At 41.7% G+C, this 20324-nt stretch overlaps 1 protein-coding gene across 2 annotated transcripts in view; it reads right to left on the bottom strand.

The window, feature by feature from the left end:
- Positions 1-19424, bottom strand: part of LOC6616768 — a 44667-nt gene extending 25243 nt beyond the window's left edge. The window contains exons 1-2 of one of the 2 annotated variants that reach the window (XM_032722155.1): positions 19079-19424; positions 359-1103 (exon numbers count right to left, since the gene is read on the bottom strand). In XM_032722155.1, the coding sequence (XP_032578046.1) occupies positions 359-542 (184 nt within the window). In that variant the 5' untranslated portion in view covers positions 543-1103; positions 19079-19424. Of the gene's footprint in view, positions 1-358; positions 1288-19078 lie in introns of those variants that run through there. The other variant, XM_002041069.2, reaches the window with a different exon arrangement.
- Between the last annotated feature and the right edge of the window lie 900 nt (positions 19425-20324).

Below are 20324 nucleotides of genomic sequence, written 5' to 3'. Positions count from 1 at the left end.
GCCTGACAAATACTTCATTAAATTGAACAAATGAAACTCCTAAAGTGCGTATTAATGGTCTCGAATTTGTCGCTTCGGAAAATAGTTAGGATCCTTCACAAAGATGCTTTATGATTTATTGAAAACCGTTGAAGGATGAGGTCGCTTTTTTCCAAGAAGTAAGTTGGTAAAGAACAAATTTTACATTATGATTTCTTTCGTTTCTGACATTAGGCATATAGTAACTTTTCTATAGAATCATTTTTGCACGCTATAGCTATATTTGTTTGATGCCTTTTCAACCCGCACCTTTGATGTTTCCCGATTGGTAAACATTATCATTGGCAATATAATTAGACTAAACAAATGGCAGACTCACCCATGCTCAGAAGTAGAACGCCGAGGAGCAGCAGGAGGCATCTGGTTGGAAAAGTCCGGCAGTCGGATTTTCTGTGGCTCCGGATCTGGCGATGTCCCGTATCCGTGGCCCTTTGGTGTCCCATTTTGGGAATTTCGCTCAAGTCGCCGGCTGACAAATCTCCGCAAAGTTGCAACTCCAACATTTCGAGGGAGAAAATACTATTGCGACGCGTGTCGGCCAAATGTCTTGCATTTGTGGCAAAGACAATTTAATAAACACTTCAACGCCGCACGCCGCACGCCGCACTGTCTGTTTCTTAGGACTTTTTGGGGGGTGGTTGAATGGGGATGGGACTGAATATGCAAATTATTAATGCTCGACTGGCAGCGGTTCGGTTTTATTTGCGCTTGGCAAATTGGCTCATAAACAAAATGTCTGCACTGCGCCCTGGGAAAATCGCGCTAAAGAGCAGCCGGATAATTAATAATTTGCCCGCGCCGCAGTTTTTCACTTTCACTCAAGCTGGCTTTCGATTGGCACTCCACGAATTTGCACATTTCGCTGATTGTTTATACATTTCCATTTCCGCCCGTTAATTGTTGCACGTCCCCGACCTTTTTCGTCGATTTCGAAGATTTTCCTCTGGTCTTGATTTATTTTTTCTTTGATTTCATACGGCACCCATTTGGTATCTGCCAAGTACTTCACTTCACGCACTCATAAACGTCCCTTGTGTCCAGCTGTTTTGCTCCCCGGAAGTGCTCTGCAAAGCGAAATGAACAACAAACAAAGTTTAGTTATTGTGTAATTAAATGGAGCAGCCGTCGTCCCCCAAAACGCAAGTATTTGGCATGTAAACAAACAGTGAAAACCGCACCGCAACACAACGCGCCGCACATCCGAATCTAAATTTTCCCGGGAGCGACAATCCGCGCCTACGACAAGTTGACAGACGACTGAGGAGTTATCAGGACGCTCCCCAAGAACACACCCCGAAAAACATGAAGACATGAATACTTGGCGTGGTGTGACGTAGCGCAGCGTTAACATTTCCAAAATTAGCGCGCTGGAAGTGCGGTGGCAGCATGTTGCTGGAACCACAGCAACATGTTGCCAGTAGCAGCAAGCAGCACGGGGAATCTTTCCATATGAACAAAAAATAAGAAATTACATTCATGCTACTCAAAATCAGAAATAAAAATAATAAAAACTGAAATATTCACAGTTTGTAGGCCCTATTTAAAATAAATGTTTCCTATATTTGCTACTAATAAAATATAATATTAAACTTACTTTATTTTACTTTTTTTTACACTATGAACAGAACCATACTTTTTCATGTGATGTAAGAAAAGTACGACTCAGTTTTTCCCAGTGCATCCTTCAAGTCAACTTAAAAGTGATACACAATAACAAATCATGTGCAACAGAACCCGAAATGCAAACAAACCGAAGAGCTGAGTTTAATGTAACGAGTACAAAGTGAGTTCTTTGTGAGCCAGATTTTTGTTCCGGCTAATGAGGCTGTGCACAAGTGGCAGGCTCTTCAGCCCCATGTACACAATACTAAATATGTGAGCCTAACCCTTTCAGGGCGACCGGAGGATGCGGCCACTTAACCCGTTACTGCTACTCCGCCACTGTTTGTCCTTCGCCCTGCGGTCGCTGCTCCGGCGTTTTGTTTATTTAAGTTGCAATTATTTTTCGCCACCCCCAATGCAACAAATTTCCCGGCTTTCATTGCTCGCTGCTTTGTAAGACTTCGAGGGGAGTTGGCATTGGATGGGGGTGTGAAGGTTGCCCCTACATAAAGGAAAACACAACTAGATCCACTCAAGTGCAATGACATCATGGCAAGCATTCATAATGCTCATTAGCCGACCCCTTCGGCCCCCTGCATCAACAGCCACCCGGTGGTCATGTCAAAATGCCATTTTTATGTGGCACACGCGCTGCACTCTTTTTCTGGAAGCTTATCGATGCTGCCGCCACTTCCATTCCCGATTCTGTTGTGCACTCAAAGAAATACTATCTTTAAATCATAGCAAGCCGTAGTAAATGGTGGAAAATGATTACAAGTCATATATATTACGTTTCAGAAATGTATATCAATAGCATTGTTGATATTATGGAATATTATAAGAAATGACTGTGATATATTCACACGTTTTATTAATAAATAAATTCTAAACTTCATTACATGGTATAGTAGCACATAACGTATATTCCCTTAGGTAAATCGCATAATTTTTCGAGTGCACCCACTTGGTTTTTATGGGCGGCGTGCAGCACACCTCGATTAATGCATATATATCGTGGAGTAGGGACCGAATAGAGCTATATGGAGCCATGCCACAACAACATGCCCATGCACTTAGCAGTTTTATTGTATTGTTCGTCCCGATGTCGGGGCGACTTCCACCTCCATGCTAGTATACACGGCAACCCCTTGACAAACGCAACACGTGCGATTTGAGAATTTTATAAAAGTGTTTATTGGCCTCCTTGAGATCGTGTTGCTGGCCCTGCTCCCCGTTTGGTTCCACTTTCTACCCCAGAAGCGGGAACACGCTGACATTGACGACGTTGACAAGTTTTTAGTGCTCCAATGAAAATTAAAACACATAAAAATGGCTGAGAAACCGCACAATTAAATGGGCGGATTGGCAGATGGCCAGGATATTGGGGCGGTGAGGGGCGTTGGTCCCCTGGAACATATGGGTGTGTATTATATGGTTATGTTGCCTCCATAAACGGTTCGAGTACTCCAGTTTTACGGTGGACTCAAGGCCAGGTACTTTAACACGGTTAAATTGTCCACTGGGTGATGCGATTAATGTTTAATCTAACAAATTGCTTGCGTAATATGAAGCTTGAGATACGTGTTTGCCAACAAAATAACTTCAAAGAAACGCGTTTTAATTAAAAAGCAAGAGAGATCGCATGGCCACAAGAACTCCACATATAAGCCCTCAGTGGTTTTTGTCAGTACATTGGAAAGTTTCAGCTCGTATCTGTGTCACAATTGCTGGCAGCCATCATCTCATTGCCACTGCACATTGTTGCTCTATTTAAAACAGACCCACACATGCAATCTAGCACCTTGTCAGTCCATTGTGGCAGACAATTTAGAATAGCTATTGGAACTGCTAGCACACGTTGACATCGCACCACAGAGAGTCCTGTCTGCACGGCTGCCAGCGCCTCTCGTCCTGCCCCTCGTCATCGTCCTTCGTTGCGCCGCCCTTTGTCACACCGAAAAATGCAAATTTCTTGACATGGGCAAGTACAAGATAATAATTCCCTCACACATAGCGACTGCCAAGTGGGAAAACATTGCACTGGGAAACATAATGTGAACTGGGAAATGATAAAATAATAATAATAGAAGTAATTTGTTTTATTTTGGACCACCTGAGAAAATATTGAATATAGCCCTTCATCTCAAAGGCAAATCAATCGAAGGAACATTTTAGTTCAAATGAAATTTTAATTTCTTGTAAATATTTGTGTTATTTTTACTTCCAGTGTACCATCACCATTTCCGGTTGATACGGAATGAATTCAATCTTTGCGGCAGTTCTTCAGTATCTTTGTCACAGCTGAAAGCCTCGCAGTTGGAATTTATGCGTTACCTTGGTGCCAATTAAAGATACTTCTTATGCTGAATAATTTACTCGGAACAATGGCAGCTTTTTGTTAACGAATTTCAATGTCGCCGATTATTGGCCGCTGTAATGGCTACGGTAATGGCCATAACATGTAATGCAGAATACGACCCGCAGATACATTTGCATCTGGAAATGCATCCTTGGCACATTAATCGATTCGCCCGGCGGGCCAAGAGCGATTTCGCTTTGATTAGCGTTGCACAATTATACGCTGGCCGTAATCGAATGCAACTGCAGCTGTATGCGAAACCCAAACCGAATCTGAATTTGAATCCGAATTAGACGGCAGTTGGACAATGGATCAATCGCCGGCGGAATGCAAATGTGACATGCTCCGCCCATCACTCCTCATTTTGGGCCAAATGGGCTCATGTTGGCCATTGCGTGTGGGCACCTTCTTGCATCCCGATTAAGCCCAAAACCCTTCGCTGTTTGTTTCAATAAATAAATTAACCATCAGGAATCAAAGCGGAAAAGCGGGAGTTATTGCAACAATGGCCGTATGCAAATATGTTATGCACACTTTTAATGGTTGTAATTGCAGTTAAAGCGCTACAAAGCAGGCTTTAATGCAAACTGACCAACTAGCAAACGGGCTGCTGAAACTGGAAATGAAAATGGTTAAAAAATTGAGCAAACAGCGGCGGATGTTCAGGTTGTGTTAAATGTTGATTTATGGCCAGGAAGAGCGTAGCACAATGCCCGACTGCGAATTAAATTTCCATATTAATGCGGCTGCCAACTGAACTATCGGCAAAGGCCGGTTTATTTAGCCGAGCTTCCTTTCCATCTCCATGAAGCACCACAAGAATTCCATCAACTCGGGTCGGCCTTGCTGCAGTGCCCCCTCAGAGCCAAAATGAAACAAATTGGAGCACGGAAAAAAAAACTATGAGAATGAAAAATGACAATGCAAAAAAATAAATCATATGAAATTTTATTTGTATATAATCCCCAAAATTTATATGAAAAGTTGCAATCCCATTTGATAATCATTGAATTAATTTGCTAATAAATGCATTTAAATTAATCACATTTTTCTCAGTGTAATTCTTAGTTGTTTTCCCGCACTTTGACTATTTCTGGATACTGTCTGCCATTTTGCATGGACGGCATAATAATCATTGACCTTTTTATGGCTGCCTCACGCGCCTTTTAATAAATTGAAAGCGCCGAAAATGTTTACTTCCTACAATTGAGGCCCCGCCGACAAAGGGAAAATCAATGTTCCAATAAGTCAGGGCCAATAACCATTCAAGTTGACGTCATTCCCCGTACTTTTCCGCTTTCCACGACAACGGTGGCTTTTGAGGAATTTTGAGTGAGGTTCGGGTAGGAAGATACAATTGAATTTCAGTGTTGGCAATTTAATTTCTTTTGTTGTCAGCGGCATAAACATTGATGGAAGTGCGATGAAGAGGTGGCTATGTGTTTTGTGGAGGTTGGGGCAGTGGTGGGAGGAAGCCTTTGGCCACGCCCACACTTTATGTTACTGTTATTGTTGCTGGCATTTCGGTGACAGCAGGACAATAGCAAGAACACGCTGGGATATCCGGCATACAAAATTAAACAAACAATGACAAGACAAGAACTCGGCCGGGAAACTGCGTGCGAAGACGGAGGAAGAACTGACCCCCAAAGGTTAAAGAAAATTTCACCCACCCCCTAAAGAGGGTGTGAGAATGGGGAATGAGGGGTTGCGTTGAGGGAGTGGGCGTGTCTGCAGCTGCCACTGCGGAAGTGTAAGACACAGCAGGCGCTGCAATAATGTGTATACCACATAATGACACATGGACCAAAAGGGAAACGAAAGCCGAGCAAAAACCCAACCGAGCTCCACTCCAAGTAAAATAAAAGCAATTTTCCCTAACATGCTCACACTGAGCAAAGGAAAATGTGGGAGGTGGTGTTGGGTGATTGGGGTGGTGAGGGGGTGCGGAAAGCAGGGCAAGGTCACGCCTTGTTGACCAAAATTTCACTACAAATGAGTACCTATTGTGACCGCTGTTGACACAGTGCGAGTCCGAGACTCGGGGCCACAAGAACTCGGCTCAGTCTCACGGCAGACTGCACAGAAATGAACTTGATTCTCCACTGGAAAAACTCAAGCTCAACGTTGCCAACAGAGACAAGCACACTGGGAGAATAGTTAGGCCAAAAACATTTCATATGCAATAAGCATTTATTTATACTTTTCATACCTACAAAAAAATTTAAATTTAATAGTTAGGAGTAATAGATTCTTTAAAATCATAAAGAATTCAATCTATTTGTGAATTTTTGTTAAGATATTCATTTAAATAGTACTAAAACTCATAAAGGGTATGTAACCCTTAACTAAAAGGTCAAGTGAAGATAAATCAGCATACTACAAGATTAAAAATTGTAAAGCGTGTTTTTTACAGTACATCTATTGTTTCTCACTGAAGGCCGAAGGAGCTGTTGATAAACCGACTCTGGAGGTTGGCTGTAAAACAATTGTTGTCGCTCGCTACACATTTTCTGTGGCCAGGACGCTTGACCCAATAAGCCCGGGGTCGGGTTGTGTTTTGAATGAAGCGGAGAGCAGTACGGAAAAGCAGGCATAAAGCCAACTGAAAGGCTAGGCACTTCATGAACAACGCCAGAGCAATCAAAGCCAACGTGGACTGGTAAATTTACCACCTGCAGAACGGCAGCCAGAAGTATCATGCAAATGAGTCCCAATCAATCTAATCACGATGCACAACCCCACTGAATATGTAAATAATTACGAGACGAGTATTTACATATCCCAAGGAGGAAGTCAAATCAATTTAAATGTATCGCAAATTCGGGTAGCCCAGGACACACTTGAGCAAATCATTGAACTGATTTTCCAGGAACCTCCTGATTCGAAACTAACTTAATCAAAGTCTATGGGAATTGGGTACACCTGGATGTTCAACAGCATTTCTTGGTATTTATGGGGCAAAATGATTTGTTATTTTTCAGTTCATCCACTTATGAAAATATTTAAAAATATTTTGAATCTCTTTTTATAAAGAGATATTCTTCAAAAAGCAAAAATATTTTTATATTTCTGATACTAATTAATTATTCCATGATAAATCGAACGAAATCTCCACCCGTTTCTCTACTATTTAACCTGAGACCATCGAAACAAAGCTCCGATTTTGGGTCCTTGTCAAGGAGATGCCTAATGAGCGTTAGGCCGCCAATCTTCTGACTTTGTGACTATATATATATGTATAAACAACAATGGCGCCATTAGCGTTGTCGTCAGTCGCCACTGTCTCCCCGCCCTTTTCGCCGCCCCCTTTTCGTGTTCGGATGTTAGGTTTCCGGGAAATTGTCGGAAATGGCATTTTCAAAACGAAGATTTTGTTACCAATCCCATCGACCGTTCACAGCAGCCATACATTGATATAACGACCCAGATGATGATGATGATGATGAGAAGCCAGCGATGGGGTGGGCAGTTGCCTAGGCCAGCTGTTGTTTGTCCAAATTTAGGCTCAGGTAAAGGGACGACAGCAAACAACAGGAGCCAGCCACTACACAGGCAGAAAAACCCTAGTTAATAATTTAAGTCAAATATATTAATGGCCGTTTAATATACCTTACTTGAGCAATAAATGTCCCTCTCAAGTTAGTGCTAGTACATTAACTATAAGTCTCAGTGCAGGAAACATAAATAAATGCAATAGCAGGCTTTAAGTCTAGGTCAGGAAATGGCGAAAGATACGCGCTTAAGCGGCTTTAAGACGCTGGCCCTCTCGTCGGTCTGACCTCTGAACTCAAAGCCCAAAACTCGGCTCTCGACACTTGGGCAACCACTTGTCGTCTAATGCAATCACAGCAGCCAATGCCACTGCAGTTGGGCTTTAAGTGCCAAAACACTTACTTAATGGAAATTACTTGAGAACCCTCCCCGCCACTCGACATAACTCGGAACATCCAACGATAGGCCAGGCCATCTCAACTGGGGGTGAGCAATCTCGATGGGGGTCACTGGGATCGGAATTGGTAGCCACTTGAGTGTGTCATGTCCGCACGATTTTTGCTAAAAATCATTTAACGGCTATGTGCCGGAAATGCGAGACATCCTCGGAACAACACTGGCAAACATCCCCCGAGTGACGCACCGTGCCAAAAAATACTTTCAAAATCGATAATTTAATATTATTTTAAATCGAGAGAATTTGATGTGTCAGTTTTTAGATGCGTTACATCAATAGTTCACTATTTTGTTGATAAAGAATTAAGAGTCTGGCTAATGGTTTAAATGGATTTATTTGTAATTAAAGTTCATAAATTATATTAGGTTCAGGACTTTTACTAACAGTGTAGGCGAGCAGATGCGAATTTCTGCCAATTGATTGAAGCCAGAACACAGGATTGCTTAAATTTTTCACTTGCTCGTTTTCAGCACTAATGTCACCAGCACGTAATGCGAACGTGTAGAGCTCTATCGCACGACCACGCCCCCAGTACTTTCCCATTTTCCGCCCACTCATCGTGCGAGTGTGTGCTAGTGTGCGTGTGTGCCTAGCAATTTCAAAATTGTTGTGTTCAATCAGAGCAGTTTTGCTAGGGACTTCCAGGGACATCGCCCCCCACCGCATTCATACACTCTCACATCTCCCATCGAATCGTCGTCATCAACATCTCGGAAGATAGTGGGGGAAAATCGGGGAGAAATGCACGGAGAAAGTGAGACGGAGTAGTGTAGTCACGTTATCGATGCTTGAGCAAAGCTTGTTGAACTGCGAGTCCGGCAGTTGATGTCCAAAGTTCAGATTGCCGGACTTTTGGTCTGTTTGCCATGCAATCGTGGGGCATGTTTGTTGTTTATTAGAATCTGTGTCGGTAGCTCTTCAGTGGTCGCATCCAAAATCGATCGAACAGTTGACTTTAAAATGTTGCCAAAAGTAGAGGAGTTTCTAGTTTAGGATTTGGGGATCATGGCTTAACCAATTCATTCTTTTAAGAAATCATCGAAAGATCTTTATACTTTAAAAAAAACGTTTATATCATTTAGAACTCCCCTACTTCCGAAGTTATGTTTTCCGTTAATATCAACAATAAAAACAATTAACTACCAAATTAGATCTCAAATTACATGTTGACCAAATTTTTGTTCCATTACGTATAATAATAATTTTCAGTGATTTTTATACCACCAAATTGCATTTATGGCAACATAATGGTGCAAATGCCATTAGTATTTCATTCCAAAATGTATGCACAACCCATTGACCTAAAAACAAAGTGGCACTCTGTGAAATATACGCAAAGGTTACACGCAAAATGCATAAGAAAGCACCGAAAACTTTGTGCATAAATAAGAATTGAGAAACATGGAAAAGGATAGGAAGCTGGGGCAAAAAAAAATGTTTGAAAGGAGGCAAGGTCCCAGGTCAGGTCAAAGATAATAATAATAAAAAACCGCTCAAACATGTTGCCAAAAAAAAATAAGAAATGAAAACACAAACAACAAGAGCAATAAAGTAGAAACAAAAGAAAACACAAGAAAGTGCGAAGGAAGAAACTTGAAATCTTTCTTCTTGGCCGTTTTCAGAATTTTTTATTTTATTTTGCGTGGAGTTGAGTGAGTTAGCGTTGGCATTTGTCAGTTGCTAGCTGTCAGCGCTCACTTCCTGCCACGCCCCCTTTCGCCAACCCCCACCCTTCTGGGTGACCACCCTTCTTAAACTTTTGGGGAGGGGCGACCCAGAGAGTCTGCAACTTGCCGCAACTTTTAATAAACTTGGCAAGCATTTTTTTCTTTCAACCATTTTATTCCGCTGGTTCAAAGGTTACGCGCAAACCCACACACACCCATAAACACACTCCCTAATTTATATAGATACGTAAAATGGGGCAAGGAAAAGCAAAAGAAAGAAGTGTGGCAAAGGGAAAGTTTTACAACCAAACTCGAATTGAAGCAGTTAAATGGCGTATTGTTTTGCAAAACACTTGACCGTGGAGTGAGAAGTTTTGACCAACAAATTGTCAAGTTTTATGCACGGCCATTTGGCGAGATTTTATTTTGATGTCTTCTCGTTTTTCATGCGATTTTTATTGCCTCCCTGCGCTTAGCGTCTTGATCAGGAATCAGCAAACGGAAATGGCTATGGCCATCCTTAGGGATCCTTAGGCAAGGACCCCCGACGAGAAGCGACATTATTATTGCTGCCGCTTCTGCATTAGACGCTAATTAGTGGCAGCTACAAAAACAACGCCTCGCAAATTAGTGTTGCATAACTCCAGGCGCTGCAAGTGAAATATTTGCACATTTGCGCAAGCAAGCCACCAAGTTGTTGCAGACACATGCTCGCTGGCGTGTGTGTGTGTGTCCGTCAAACACGGCGTGCACACCCAAAGCCAGACACATTCAATTTACACTCAGAGAAACTGTGTGCACCGAGGCAAGTAGTTATTGAAATTAAACTTTCTTGCTGCTTAATAACTGGGTTCATAGAAATATATGAACTAGCGGCAGATAGTTCTAATTAATATTTATAATTTTGCACAAGAGTTAGTAAGTTTTACGCTCAGTGCTGCTATGTGCTTAGTTCCTGCTGCTGATGTGGCAACCGCTGCTTTGGTGTGTGTGTTTTTGCTTAGCTGCGGTTGAGGCTGCCAAAACTTTCAAATGAGACCCGCGTGTCGTTGCAATTATGTTGAAAATAGCATTACACCTTCACCACTATGAGAACAGTAGAACCTATTTGCACCCCACCGTTGCACACAGTTCGTTGCACTAATTAAAGAAAATTCCACCGCAAAACATCGAAGTACGAAGGGTGACTACAGGGCGTAAGCGTCATTCATCTGAACAAAAGCTCAAACATTTGCATAAATTGTTGCTCCGTATATAACTAAGAGTAATCTATTTTCTGCTGTGGTTGCTTAAATATTTGCACTCCCAATTCAAATAATGTGAAGGAAAAACCCATGGAAAACACAAACTAAAATGAAGAAAATCCAACCAAAGCAAGCTCGAGAACAGGCAGTCGACATGATCCATTCATTATTCATACATTCCAGGCTGATTTATTTATTACATATTTAATTTGCCTCTGTCTTCGTCTCTGGGGGCCAGCTGTTGCTTTTATCTGGGCATAAATTAAAAACGATTGCAAATATAATGAAACGAACATATGACGATAAAGGAATGTTTTTCTTTCCGTGTAATTAGGGTTTTCGAAAAAAGGGTATGCCGTTTTTTGTAGAAAACTCCGCAAAAAATCTCGTTCACTTACCATATCCATTTCATTAAACTTTAATAAATGTATATTAAAACCTTATATTGTTAACACAAAAACGTTTTAAGTTTTTCAAAAAAGGATAGAATTTAAAATAACAAACTTATATTACAGCTGTCTGGCACTAGAAACTACACTACCAACCTCTTTAGTCCTACTTAATGAAAATAATCTTAGCAACAACGCAAAGGTATTTCAACCCTCGTACAAAAATTTTTAAGCTCTTCGTTTATTTTTCGTAGAACTTCTTAAAAATGCTAACATTAGCATACATATTTGATATGGAGAAGCACATGTCTGAACAATGGCACTTTAATAAGCAGCCATCACCACAACCAAGTCTTGTTTGAGTCAATTTCAATTTTTCCAAGTGGGTTACCCATTTGCCTACTGCGTGACTTTCTTTGATGTTGAAGTCCATGTGTGATTTGAGTGGTGGGGTTAACAAATCTGGCTGGCACCAACATTCAGAGAAGTGGGCTCCTTTTCAAGTACTGACAACGACTAGTAGATAGATGGGTCACAAGTTCAACACTCGGCGAAAGAATCAACTGCCGCCATTCAGCTGCTTGGCTTTCATTTAATAATTCACTTTCATTAGCGAGGAGTGAAATAAAACTGTACGACCGCAACTTAATGAGAGCAGCCCACCCACTCGCGCACCCACAGCCCACCGCCTAGCACCAGTGTTTCAGGCTATGTGCCACGCCCCGCTCATTAAAAGTAACCAAACTGTTGGGGACCGCAAACCAGATGACGACAACAACAGCGCCGTCTACAAATAGGGCCAACAACACGTGAAAAGCGGCCAAAAAGGCAGCCGGCAAGGAGCTATCTCCTGCAACCCCAACTACCCCACTCGGTATCTGCCCGACTTCCTGTTCACGTTACAGCTATCAACGCTAATGACAAAAGCGCGCAAAGTTTGCATTTACTTGGAAAGTGAAAGGACACTAAACATGCCCACAGGGTGTGTCCGGCACAAAAATCACAAAAGAGCATAAAATTAGCGAACGATGTCGCTCCTCGTCCTTTCCTGTTTATCCCCCTGGAGCGAGCAAGACTTTGTGTCCTTGCACGGCAAAAAAAAAAAAGGTAAAAGAAACAGACATTAAATCAACAGTCTAAGATCAACAATGTCGTTTTTAATCAAGATTCGTGGTATGGACACCCTTAGGACGCAAAATGCTTATTTTCCTAGGTAAGTAAGGATCGCCAAAGCTTAAGTTTGCAAACTCAAAGATATATATTAAAAATTGGTTATGTTTAAATACTTCCGTTGGAATGGCAACTTTCATATGATGTTTTTGCTCAGTGCACTCATTTTAAATTTCGCCCAAACAAAAACCATAGGCGGGGTGTTGGTAGGGATGTGGAAAACAAGGATTGGGGACAGTGGCACCGGCAGAGTCCGAGTTGGTGGCTCCTTCCTCCCAGCGCTCCCATGATGAATTCATGCCATCATTTTGCTTGTAACAAAACTTGTGATTGTTGCTGTTGTTTCCGAGCTGTGTGGGGCATGTTTTTTTTTCGGTGGCTACTGCGTCCTGATTTTTCATCCTCTAGCCCAACAACCGAGCAACCAGCCAACCCACCGACCATCCCTCCATCCATCCATCCATCCACCCATCCATCCATCCATCGCACTTACACGAGTTGGTCATTAGCTACGCCTGCCAGCAAATTATTTGGCCGGGTGCGGCAATGGCCAACCATATTGTTGCTGTGGTCCCTGTCATTGTGGTTGTTGTAGGCGGTTATGAAAAACATCAGTGCAGCATCAAACATCGGGGGGGATTTTGGGGTACTGGGTTTTTGGTATCCGAAATTGGAAATTCGGAGTGGGCTTTATGCAGTGGAGCACGAGCTTTGGCGTGCGTATAATTTTACAGATGGTTCTGGCTTGAGTTTTGTTCCGCAATTTTCATGTCAAGTACTTAAAAAAGTTGCTGGCCAAATCATCGGGGAGTCGTTTGGGTGCACAGAAAAAAAATGGTCATGAAAGGGTCAAGGCTAAATAAAATTCACACTTTATAAATCGAATACAGAAAAGTGGCATTGCAAACTTTTAAAAATTTATCTGACGCGCATATAATATCTAAATAATATAATTTTCTAGAACTTTTTTCACAGTGTGTAAGAAAAGAGGGCCACTGGACAAATTGCTTTAGCCATGCAACATGCTAAAAAATTAACGCAATTTTTTTATATTTTATTCAGTTAATGTGCGGGGAGTGGTTTCTTGGAAAATTACGCGAATTAGTGGGTGGTACGACTGCCTTTTACAGAGATAAGTTTTTACTTTTTTCTATTTTCCCATGATTTATTAGACACGCTGTTTTAAAGCAAACTTTAAGAGCGATGCCCATCTAGTACTCATAAATAAGTGACTAAAGTCGATTAGCATTTTAATGAGTTTTTTCCATAGGCAGACAGATGAAATTATATACGTATTTCATATTAGAGCAATGCAATTTCATGGAAATTACACATACGCAAGGTAAGCCCGATTGGATCGCATATATGAAATTGAATTGACTAACGATTTCTTTTGGTCGCCGTCACTCCTATAAAAATGTAAATTTTTCCTTTATTGTTCCTAGATTTATTAGATGAAATGTGTGTGTCCCAAAAACTGGGAAAACTGCTGATTTGCAGGGATTATTCTGCCAGCAAATGTCGAGGCCATATATCTGCCCAACATATCCATACACTTGAATAGGTAGGTGTGCGGTGGTTTTATGTAGCACCCCACGTGGCACAGTTTTTATGTCTTTGTGCAAAATTTATGATCGTTGCTAACTGTTTTTATGATTCTATTTTGATGATTGTTTTGGTTTTTTCGGTTTTGCCGTGACTAAGCCCTTGGCTTAGATTCCGTTCCGTTTTCCAGCCGGCCAGTGAAAACATAAATAAAATTCCACTCCGCTGGCGGTGTCAGATTTGCATTGTCTCGTCGCGTTGCTAGGGATTTTGGGCTTTGAGCATGTGTCTGGAAATAGATCACAACTCAATCGATTTTCCGCGGCCGGTTAAACAATAAGCCCGGCGTTATAACAAGCATAATAGAAATGTTAACAACGGCACGTCCTAATCAATGGCGTTTCCGAGTGGGATAGGGCGTGGCTGTCAACGAAAATGCCGACAGGCTGTCCATCTGGCCGAAAGGCAGATAAATTGACAGATCCCCCACTTGGGTATGCCAGCAATGTAGCCTGGAAATTGCATAAAGGCATGATTTAATGAATTTCCGCCAATAAAATAATTTAATTTCGGCCTAGTCGGCGGGCGACTAGCTGCCTCATCATTAAGAACGTCAAGAGGCTTTCGAAAAATCCAAAGAAAAAAAAAGTGCGCAAATCTCCGCATAATTTAATAACGTCAAAGTTGGGCGGGCTCCACCGCTCCATTGCTTTTTCGGCTAAGGTGGTTGGGCTGCGTGTCGCATAATAAAATGCCAGGCAGGCTGACAGGAGGAAGACGTCTTTTGGCCAGGATTTTCTTGGCTCCGCTTACATGGCAGCCTGGCTAATCTATGAGATGTGCTGTGCCACCTAAGCCAGCAGCTTTGATATTTCAGCATTAGCCCCATTAAAGTCAACATTATGAATTTTAATTTCGTGCACTTTATGCGAGAAAGGGTACACTGGGCGGAATTGTCTGGAAAATGGTTGTGATATACTGTGCATATTAAACGATAAACTTTTAAGTAATAATTTTATTGATTAATAAACTTTGAGGTATATCAGACAACGCATCCTAAACTGTCTTGTTAAGGAGTGCATAACTCAGATAAAATTTTATTATACTGATTATAATCTCTTCCAATTTTGCTTAAGTTTTCCTTATTTCCCTGTAAAGTAGATGGAGTCATGTCTCTGTAGCGGTGTGTCAAGCTCAATTAAGTGCGAAGACTTGTCAAGGACGAGGCTGCTTTCAGGACTGCCAGGACAGCCAGGGCATCCTGCACTTGTCAGATGCTGCTAATGCCACGCCCACTGCATTGGCAATGAAAACAAAGCCACAGATAAAAGTTGAAGGGCATCCGGGGGGCTTTAGAAAAGCGGGGGGAAAGCAGCGAAAAGGGGATGTCAAGCAGAGTCTCGGCAATCGCCTTACAAGTGCAATGTCAATTTGTGCACAAAGGGATAATAAGGATTTATGTCAAATGCTGGCGCTGTTTGAGTTTTGCCAATATTTTCACAAATGACTACACTTGCCTCAAGTGAAAATAAAACGCGGCTTAAGCAGCAGTCGGAAAAATAAAATAAACCAAAAGTATTATGGGAAAGGACAGACTCGTGTTTCATCTCAGACTTCACTGGGAAAATAAGGTAATAATTCGGATTGAAATGGGATATGCCTAAGGATTCACATGTACAAATTTGTTTTCACTTTAAAAGCTGCAACATGAATATTTAAAACGCGTTCATTGTAAAATTTAAAAAGTTTGTTTTCATTTGTGAAAGATAATCCGAAAATAACAATTGTTAAGTATGTATTAATAAATGGTTGATAAGAATATGAATTATTTTTCACGAGCACTTCACAGCGCTTATAATCTCAGCTCTTAGCCATCGAACTTTGCACTCAACCACCTAATGGCTACTTAACTTATTAATTTCCTGTATTAACAACAACCCCTTTTCAAGGAGCTCTCATTAAAACTGCATAAATACACCAGCCAAGCTATCAGAAAGCAATTTTGCCAATAGCTAGCCCCAAAAACCGCCCTAAAAACTCACTTGAAAAGTTTTCAACTTTCCACCGACAGCAACAACGACAACAACAACATGAGCAGTAAAGGAAACACTAAGGATACAACAACAATGGGCCGAACAAGCGCAACTTTTTCGAGCAGAGAGCTCAGAAAGTGCGCTTTGATGCTTTTACAAGTTTTTAGTGATTTTTTTATGTAGCCTGCTTTTGGGGCTACACACACACACATAGAGTCGCCCAAACGCAGGCACACACACAGGCAAACACATACACACCGACAGTCGAGGGACCACCGAAAGCAATCAGTTTGCGGTACACAATGTGGAAAAGGGGATTCCCCCGGCTTGATAGAAATCATGCTGAGTTGTGAAACGTAAAATTGAATTTACTCTGCCGCTTTCCCACATTACCCCACTCACACCGAGATTTTCCATGTGGCCGTTAGTTTTTCACGCTTTTCACCACCAATTGTGAGCGGGACAATGTCTGCTGACTGCGTCGGCCCGTTCCAGTCATAAATCATTGGGCATTTGCCATATGCAAAAGGCTGGCTGTTGCTATCACTAAGCCCGGCATTAAACTCGGTTTTGACTTTCATTCACCCAAAGATATAACATGTACAGCTGCGTCCAAAACCAAAGTTATAGTTGGTCAAGTGCTATAATAGGCACGAATCTTTTCATTTCTGTTTAATCAAAACTTTAAAAACCAGTCAAAATCGAATTCAGATTCATCTTCCGTTACCTTTACTACTAATCCTTTTACCACTAATATTTTAAACAGCACTGTAGATTTTCTCACCATCAATACCCTCATCAAATGTACAACGTTTTCCTGGTAAGTGAAATTGGCTGGCTTTGCAAAAACAAAAGCTAATGATTTAGTCTGTGCAAAATGTATATCTCAAGCCAAACTCAGCCTGTAATCAGCTTAAAGTAGCCCAATGCAAGTGATTCAATTGAATCCGGACGAGTGGAGTTGAGTGAGCTGTCGGCTGTCTATTGTTGTCTGTTCGGTTGAATTGTTAATGTAACTGTTGCGGTCTTGGCCATGTTTGCAGCCTTTCCTGTTTATTTAAATGTAATTAATCTCAGCAGAGCTCAGACTTCGGACTTCGGCCGCAGATCCAGCTTTAGTATCTCATTTGGATTCAGGTTGGGGCTTAGGCAATTAGTTGCCAGCTAAGTGGGCGCTGTTGAAAGTGGGCGGGGCCAGCGGCTCCTGGAAAATCTCATTTCCCTCGGCCCGGCAGGATAATCCTTATTTGGCTCTACAAGCCGTCTATGTTTAGTTTTTGGACCCTCATCTACAGCGCCAGTGGTAATGGTATCTTCATAAATAATATAGATAAGTGAATAATCAGCAGTGGCCAACAGCTGGATGTTGAACAAGAGATGAACGATTAATTTTGGAGCACACTCATTAATAAGTTGTACTCCTGAAAACACCTTTCTACATGTTTTAATTGAAAGTGTTTGTTTCTTTAAAGTTGCATAGTAAAATTGCGTATAAATATAGCACATAGTGTTGCACTAGTATATAGGTTTAATACACCTATTTTTCATGCATGATTATTCCATTTAGAATCCTTTTTTTGTGCGTCCCATTTTTGTATCTAAAATGACTTTTTGGCAACGCTTTTGGCTTTTAAAGCGAACGCAATCTAACCGGCCCCAGTGTAATTAATCCAATTTCGTTGTGCGATATTTCACACTTAAAAATCAAACTCTGGCAATTTGTTACACTCCCTCGCACGCACCCGAGCACCCGAATCTGAACCAGGAATCCAACCCAAGCCCAAACCCAAACCGATGCAGAATACGAGCCAACGATACACATGAGACGGCGACGCTTGAAGCGGACTGAAGTGGAGCAAATGGAGAACGGAGATGGGGCGGATCGGATCGGATGGGATGGGATGGGTTGGGATCGGGGATATGCGGGCGGGCGACTGGTTGGTAGTACGTGAGCCCCGCCAAAAGTTGCGCAAATAAATGGCAGTGAAATTTTATAGCACACTTGATAATTTCAGCAATAATTCAGAGTGGCTAATCACCGCATAAATAATCTTAAGGACAGCCCTGCTAAGCTCCACTCGCCACAGCAAGTACATCGGACCATTGCGCATATATCCGCCCGATTTATATGTACTCCTATTTATTTGTCTACTTCCCACTGACTGTGCACAGTGCATGTGGTGGTAGAAACAAAAAAAAAAACAAGCTAGGGGGAAAAACACCCAGAGACACATGGAGACAAAAAAACAGAAATTGAAATAGGAATTGGAATATATATGTACTCCGATATAGCGAAGTGATGGCTAAGCGGCGGAACAGGGAAGCAAACACGGACCAGCAGCATCCAAAACTCATGAAATCGAGAGCTCGCTCGAATGGAACGTGAGCGAAATTTTTGCTAACGAATGTTGACTCTGCCAAAGTACTAAAATCAAATAAAGCCAACAGCTACAACCAAAACAAAAACAGCAAATCAAACAAAATCAACAATCACTTGGTAGAAGTTAGCCCAAGTTGATGAAGACAAACGCCGGACTGCGCCAAACGGAGATCAAGTTTTCGGACAAACTATTCGGTCATATTACAAAAATTAATATATATAGATATAGAGCATCGCCAACTTGTGGATCAGGTCAGTATTTAGGAGGAGCAAACAAAAGCCGTAAATCCATAAAATTAACTTTCAGCGGGCAAGTCACGGTTATGGGGTCCCATCTCAAGATCCTGTTTTCGGTATTGTCTGACTGTCAGTCTGTCAGTGGAAAAACAACGAGGACCACAAAAATGTAGGTTATACACATACACACACACACACACACACACCAGCTCACGCATACACACAAGTTAAATAGAAGGATGTACATTGCGTATACGCCGCATGTGCCAGGCGAATAGCGGAAAGGAAATAAAAGGCAGAAAAACAACAAAATAAGAAATTTAATGCGAACGCTGCGTGAACCGAAAGTTTAAAGCCAACCAAATGGCAGTCAGGATAGCAATAATTTGTATAACTTTATGACGGCACAGAATCTAAGACTCCTATTCCCCCGAAAAATTAAACTTGCTTGAATAATTTACCAGCAAATTTGCAGACTCCAACTCCAAGCGTGGTGGTATCACTTGATTTTATTTTCCAAGCTTAACTGACGCAATGTTTGAACACACTTTTCAACCTAAACACTTTTCCTTCGAATTGTTTGAACTGGATTATATCAGCGAGCTGTGCACTTTAATGTATTTCCTCTGTGGGGCCAACATTCACTTTCATATTTCTTTGGTGGTTTGTATATATTTTTGCTATTTTTTGTAATTTTTGTTTTTTATTTTCCGCACCAAACAATTCGCTGGCCAGGCTCGTGGAGCACGGCGATGGCTTCCACTTTCCACTTTCACTGCCAAACCGACCGTTAAATTCAACGTTCGCCACGCATCTGACTGATTTGCTCGCTGGCCATCAGATATGCACGGAGGCTGTGTACACGCACCCAGAAATCGGAGTCGGCACGTTTCGTCACCCGAGCGGCGTCCTCGCCTCCATTCGTGTGACTTCGTGGTCTCCGACTCTCGTTTCCGGACGGATTGTATAACACTGGGCCATCATTTTGATTCGGCTAAGAGAGAATGGCCCTGGAATTCGCCGTGTTCGGTGCAAGCCTTTCTGAGTTACCTATGGTCATGGTTAAGAGAACTGTGTCTGCGAAGAGAATCTCGAAATCAGCTGAGCGTAGAACAGTTATCTGGGCGAGGGAAAGGTCCTTCATCCTCTAAGGATAATAGTGGGAGCAGACTTTTGAAATGAACAGCTGTTTCTGTAGAAGTGCGCAGAAGCAGATTAGGTATGAAAACGGCAAAAAATACTGGTAACAGAAAAAAAAACGGTTTTTGATAACCGTATAGATAGTAATGTAAAGGCAATCAAGAAATGTGGCCTAAGCCATGGAACATCATTTGCATATGCACTTTTGGTTCAAAATGCATTAATGCATTATAATTACATACCACAAAAACTCTTGAGAATCATCTTATAGTTGTTCCATAATATAAAATAATTACTTGATTACTTTATTTTGATAATGAGAATGGTTTGAATTTGCTAAACTAACGAATTTCCGAAATATTAATCCCAATTTACTATTAATAATGCAAGTGAAAATGACTGGCAGTTTCTCATATCCAATATTAAGTACCATTCCCAGAACGATGCACTCATAAAACGGTTCCATGCTCCCCAACCCAACCACCTATCCCCACCAACTCAGTTCGCCGTTCTCGGGGCACTCAAATAAAAATGATTGTGCGAAAGACATAAAGCAAACAGCCAAGT

Source organism: Drosophila sechellia, chromosome 3R (assembly GCF_004382195.2).
Source record: "Drosophila sechellia strain sech25 chromosome 3R, ASM438219v1, whole genome shotgun sequence".
Taxonomy (NCBI): Eukaryota; Metazoa; Arthropoda; class Insecta; order Diptera; family Drosophilidae; genus Drosophila; species Drosophila sechellia.
This window is presented reverse-complemented; position numbering and strand designations above follow the sequence as displayed.